At 39.9% G+C, this 6,229-nt stretch overlaps 1 protein-coding gene across 1 annotated transcript; it reads right to left on the minus strand.

The window, feature by feature from the left end:
• Positions 1–1,104: 1,104 nt before the first annotated feature.
• LOC123434591 (methionine aminopeptidase 1A) lies at positions 1,105–5,735 on the minus strand. Its single transcript, XM_045115521.1, has 17 exons — positions 5,633–5,735; positions 5,487–5,554; positions 5,105–5,155; positions 4,481–4,636; positions 4,025–4,100; positions 3,806–3,853; positions 3,668–3,712; positions 3,469–3,568; positions 3,104–3,155; positions 2,987–3,028; positions 2,808–2,869; positions 2,608–2,706; positions 2,342–2,415; positions 2,166–2,235; positions 1,971–2,036; positions 1,777–1,865; positions 1,105–1,474 (listed from the first exon to the last, which is right to left on the minus strand). Exons 2-17 carry the CDS (start codon positions 5,552–5,554, stop codon positions 1,379–1,381), a joined length of 1,194 nt encoding a protein of 397 aa, XP_044971456.1. The 5' UTR covers positions 5,633–5,735; the 3' UTR covers positions 1,105–1,378.
• Positions 5,736–6,229: the final 494 nt, after the last annotated feature.

Genomic DNA, 6,229 nt, shown 5'->3' on the forward strand with positions numbered 1-6,229 from the left:
AGTGCAGAAACTGGTGCGAAAGGTAGGGTTTTTCCAGAACTAAAATCCCCCCTTGGGACATACAGTAAAACGCAACCAAACCAACAAAAATGTTTAGTTATGCTAGTTAAAAAGAAAATTAGTTACGTGCCAAGAATCGTATAGCATTCCCTCACGCAAGGATTATGCTTCACCAACCTACCGGTGCTTTTTATTGGGCAAGGACACCAGAATTTTTACTATAAGTAGAAGAGTTGCACAAAGTTTGCAAAAATGTAAGATTCCAACCAGATCCTTTCATTTAAGAGGAATTTTTTTATTTGGTCCCTGTTTCATTGCTTCAATGATTAATTGGAATTCCGATTAATTATTTTTGTTGATTGTTTTTACACAAATAATAAGTAAAAACATAAGTAGGAACTAAAATGAACAGTGCAGTAGCAGATCAACGAAATAACTACATGTACTGAACTAATCTAGAATCCCTTTTAGTAATCCATTCTTATTCTATACATTTTAAATGAATTTCCCTAAAAGGTAGAGGATGATCCATGAATTAATCTAACCATCAACTATTAAAAAAATCCTAGATGAAAACATAACAGAAAAGTTTTTAAACGAAGTTTTACCATAACAAGCATTCCTCATTTCATTGCAAAGTGGTATAGAAAATTGATCCAATATGGATGGAATCATGAATTATCATTGGTTTAATTTTTTGTATACTAATTAAAATTAATGGTGGTCTGGTGGAAGGATGCCAGAGGCGTTGTAGTCAAACGGATGGGGATAGAAGTAGGGGACGCTCAAATGTTTTGTCTAGGATTGGATTAGGCCAAAAGATTAGCAAAATTTCTGCATGTGTGGATACAGAAATTCCGTTTGAACAGAAATTATGCTGAAAACACTCTTCCGTTTCCCACAAGAAACTCAAGTTTCCTCTTCCGTTTCCCACAGGAAACTCAAGTTTCCATCACTTCCGTTTTGTGAATTCCCATTTTTGAGCTCCGTTTCCATTCTGTACTCAAATAGATAGCAAGTTTCCACTCCACTCGTATTTTTCATCTTTTTCATCGACACTCGTTAATTCACTCGTAACATGGCATAATGGGAGGACACCTCATGTAACAATATAACTCGGCATGAATCTGCTCAAAATTGTATGAATCATCATATGTTGAGTCGCACCACATAGCATAATGGCAGGACACTTCATGTGCCCAACACCACATGCAAGATGCAACCATATAACTCGGTTCGAATTGGCACAAAATGATCAACATTCGGTAAAAAGAACAATGGTTGCAGCAAGTCGTGACCCGAAGAAAATCCACACGGTCTGGACTCTGAAGAGCCGACACCGTCTCAATGGCAAGTTGATCAAAAAGATGTGCTCCTGTTACTTGCTATTTGTTGTTGAGGGCTTCAACCATGGGTAGACGTCTGGTGATGATGGCAGTCTTGCTGTCAAAACTTCAACTCCGGTTTCAGTCACCTAAGGGCATAGGAGAACAGAGCGAATGACTTTGTATACCATCAAACAGCAGAAAAGACAGTGAACAATGTTTTCTTTGTAGACAAACTGTAGGCAGGTTGAAAAGGTGAAAACCCTGTTTGGTCTAAATGTCAAATTTTGACAAAGGATTAACTTATGGCGCATATAAGGATTTCTTATTTTTCAAGCAACAAAAACTATGAAAAGGATAGCCATGCCACGTGGCCACATCACATGACCACATCAACATGACTATACATGAGCAAGTGGATCAATTCCTCTAAACAAAACAGCATACTCACCAAAAGGGTATGCTCAAATTGAGCACTCCGTTTGCCATCTGCAGTTACCGCAGTCCATTCATCAGGCCATAGACGATCATGCCAAAGTCCTGCGAAATATTAAAACTTTCATTATAGAACAATGCAGTAGGCCTATGCCAAAAGTAGCATCGAAGTGTTCAAATGCACAATGTTTGCTGCTGTCACAAACTTGCCTGTGTTAATCATTGGCTCAATTGTAAATGTCTGACCAGCTTTCATGATACCAACAGCCTTGTTCCCTACATTATGAAGCGACCATATCTCATTAAATGGCATTGTGTAGCACTCGGACATAAATATACTAAGGTAAAGCTTACAGCGTTAATACAAGAAATCCAAATAAGAAAAACAGGTTGCAAGAACCATACTTGAATAATGAGGGATGTTTGGGGCACAGTGGAACAGTTCTCCTATGCCATGACCACAATAAGATTTCACCTGGAATAAAAGGATATACGGGAGTAAAGGTGCAATTATACGACGCAAACAGCAACAGAAAAGCTAAACTATTTCAGGATCAAGTCGGTGCCAATGCAATACTGACCACAGATAAACCTGACATTGATGCATGTCTACTCACGACTTCTCCAACTTCCCGAAACCTAACTCCAGGTTTAACTGTGCATCAAAAGGGTGAATTCAAATGGCATGTCTCATTTGCAGAGATGATGTTTTCCAAAATGTTGCAGGAATTTCAAACAGAAGAAAATTACATATCTTTGAGTAAGACATAATAACCGCAAAGAGAAAAGGATAAGGAAGAAAGCAAGGTGACATTACTAAGTTACAAGATTGAAACCGAAGCATCACCTATTGCGATAGCTTTCTCCAAGCACTCATAGGTACAACGGACAAGATGTTTCGAAGCTTCATCGACGTTTCCAACAAAATATGTATCATTCAAATCACCTGCAGTTAATAGTTTCATCTTAAAGGTTATATGTCCAGTCAAACACCAAATATAACAATGGTAAGTGGTTAAATACAGCAACAGGCTGTTGAGACTTTACCATGAACACCTTTATAGTATACAGTAACGTCAATGTTTACAATGTCACCATCTTCAAGTTTTCTGTTAGAAGAAATAAATGGTTAACCTTCGAAATGTCAATCAAAATTAGACGAAGCAACATCAGGTTCAAGCAAGAATGAGGTGAATGATTAGCTCTGTGTGTGAATTTCAAGGGACCTGGCATCTGGAATTCCATGGCAAATGACTTCATTAACTGACCTGAATACAAATGGCAACAATAAGAAATATCACTTGATGCTAAATAAGTAAGTAACAAATAATACAATAACCTACGTGCAGCATGACTTCGGGAAGAAATGGTAATTCAATGGGGACGGATATCCACCTGTAGATCAAGAATGGAAATTATGAAACAGATCAAGATGCATATTAAACAGCTTGGGAATACATTTAATTCTCTTATGTACAACAAATACATTTGTTACTGCCTTGAAATTCAAAAGTACAAGATTTCCTGAAACATAACAGTGATTTAAAAGGTATATTTCCTGAGACACAACAGATTGACATAAAAAACAAGTACAAGATTCCCTGAAACATTTCACATGACATAATAGTGATTTAAAAGGTATATTCACCACTGAATCAGCTGGTGATCAATTTGCTGCATTTTAAAATTTCAAGAAGGTTAATCAGACCTCTGGCAATTGTCTCCTCATGAATCACTCTATCAATTTCATCTGTCGTAACTCCTGGCTTGATTATACGAGCACCTGCATCTAAAACTTCTCTTGCAATCTAACAGTTATAGTTGGGAACAAAGAGGAACAGTCAGTACAATGCCACCATAACATTTCATTATTTGTAAGTACGAAACTGGATGTGCTGGGAACTTACTCGGCATGTTTCCCTCATCCTTTCAATTTGCTCAGGGGTCTTGATCTACAGAAATAACAGAAACAAATCCAGCAAAATAACATCAGATGTCTATTTTTGGAACATATATGATACTTGCATATCTGTGGAAAGCTCTACCTCTACTCTTTTCTGCAAATCACTGTCAGGCTCGATCTTGGGGATTCCCTAAAAAGGTTTATCAAACATCAGTACTAGAGCAGATTACAGGATAACAAAATATTGCCAACTTAACGATGCACTCTTTTGGTACAGAGATCTATACCAGTCCAAATGATAATGCCAAGAAGACACACAGAGGATGGGACAAAATAAAACTCAGGCGCAGTTGATACTTACATCAAGCGCCCAATCAGGTTTCTCGATTCCGTCTGGCACCAAACGCATCTTTGATATAGGAAATGGTCTCAATGGACTTGAACCACAATAAATACAAAGTAAAAAAAAGTTAGTCCTATGCTAGAGAATTAGCTCCAAATGCAATAAAATTCAATTATATGAGAGAACTGCTCGCTTTTGGTTTACCCAGACTAACTTTGCCAAGGGAGTTACTAATATATAGATATACCAGAAACTACAAATAAAGTACCCCTATGCCAGATGTGATCTCAATAAGCTGTAATACATGATCAGTTAATATAACATAAGAAATGCATTTTTAAGTAGTTTGCCCTAGAGGTACAGCACAAAACTAAAATGCACTGGCAAGATACTTTATCTTGTTGGCTATAAAAAAAATAGAAGCATCAGCATAAAACAACAACGTAGATATAAATATGTGGTAAAAAAATTTACCCTGTCCAATCAAAACGAGGAAGCTCCAGTGTCCGGGTCCGCCCTTTTTTCAAACAATATTTCCAGCCTTCTTGAGACAGCTGAGATGACAATGCGTCTACTTTCGTGTGTACAGACTTGTGAGAGGCCCATGCTGCCTTGAAACAGTCCTGCGAACTGCGGATAATATGTGCATAAGCATAAAATGTTTTCACTCGGAAGCACAATTCTACCCTGGGCTGGTATGTATGCTAATTGCTAACGCCTTCAAAAGATCATTAACCATTCAAAGATTCATTTTCTTCAGCAGGTAACTCGATTGTCCTCGCTACTGAAGGTCATCCAAAGATATATTAGACAGAATGGTATACTGGACCAAGGTCATACTTATTGGCAATGAAATAGATGATACAACATGGAATAAACATCTAGAAGGCTTTACTAAGAACTGGCAATCTAACAGGAAAAAATTTACAAGGTCATTCAGAACTCTGCTTAGAAGTATTGGTATCAATTCAAGAGCTCAATGACAAATTATAATTCCTGTCAGCTGTGAAATGAGCAGCACCTATAGAACAACTGAAAATCTTCATTGGGTCTATCACAGTACAAAAATGTGGGAAGAAAAAGGAGCATGCAACTCACCAGAAAGCAGCAGCTTCACGGGGGAGCTTCAGCTGTGCGCACTTGGGGCATCTGAAAATAACGACCTGTTAGCAAACAACCTGAACAGAATAGCTCGTCTAGTTCCTTCGTGCCGCACTTCACAGCATGGATCAAATGGGCAGGGTGGAACAAATGGCCCTCATAACAGACTAAAACAAGCATCCCAAAACTAAAGATCCATCGACACAACTTCCACATTTATACTGTCGCTGCAAAGTTGCCCCGGAAATGACTACTTGCGCCAAATTGAAGATTCTAGAGCGCTTAATCTGTCAGGTGCTTGCGAACTTGGACGGCGCCGTCTTTCAGCTATTTGCGACTAACTGGTGGCGGCGGGAGGAAGATGGGGAAGAAAACGTACTGGAGAGATGCGGGCTTGCCGCAGCGAGCGCAGTCGAGCGGCGACGACTCCGACGCCCCCTTCTCCATCTGCAGCGGGGCGCGGATGATAAGATGGCCGATAAGAGGGACGCAGTGAAAGCGAAGGGCGCGAAAAGATCAACTCACCTGCAGCGGCGCGGCGCGACGGGGCGGGCTAGGGTTCAGGCGGCGCCGGCGGTTGACCCTAGGAGGAAGAATCAGAAGAAGGAGCAGGGAGCCAAGGAGGAGGGTTTTATTGGGGCGAGAGAGAGGTAAGAGCAATTCTAACGACCCCGAAAACCGCAGAACTAAAAACACCATTTACAGTAATAACATGATTTTTTTGGATCTGACCCTTTTTTTATAACCGTCCGCTAAGGCGGTAGGCTAGTCACTACCTCTAACGGTAGGGAGTTGGTCAAAATAGACGACGTTGTTTGTTGTGATGATGTGGATAGTAGCCCGACGGTGTGGTGTTATAGTCTACCGCCACACCGGATGGCGGTAGGGTACTCAGTCTCGGTAAGTGAGTTGTTGATGGTTTAGTGGGTCCCATCAGCCACCCATTCATCCTCAAATCTCCTTCTTCCCCGACCTGAGCTCCTCTCCCCTCTCTTTCCTCCATTCTTGTCTTCACCAAATTCATCTTCATTGCTTGAATTTTCTTCGATGGATCGAGTCCAATTTCATCACTCAAGGTACCTCACTCATTCTTTTCTTTTTTGTTGGTTGGAATCATCTAAT

Source organism: Hordeum vulgare, chromosome 1H (genome assembly GCF_904849725.1).
Source record: "Hordeum vulgare subsp. vulgare chromosome 1H, MorexV3_pseudomolecules_assembly, whole genome shotgun sequence".
Lineage (NCBI taxonomy): Eukaryota > Viridiplantae > Streptophyta > Magnoliopsida > Poales > Poaceae > Hordeum > Hordeum vulgare.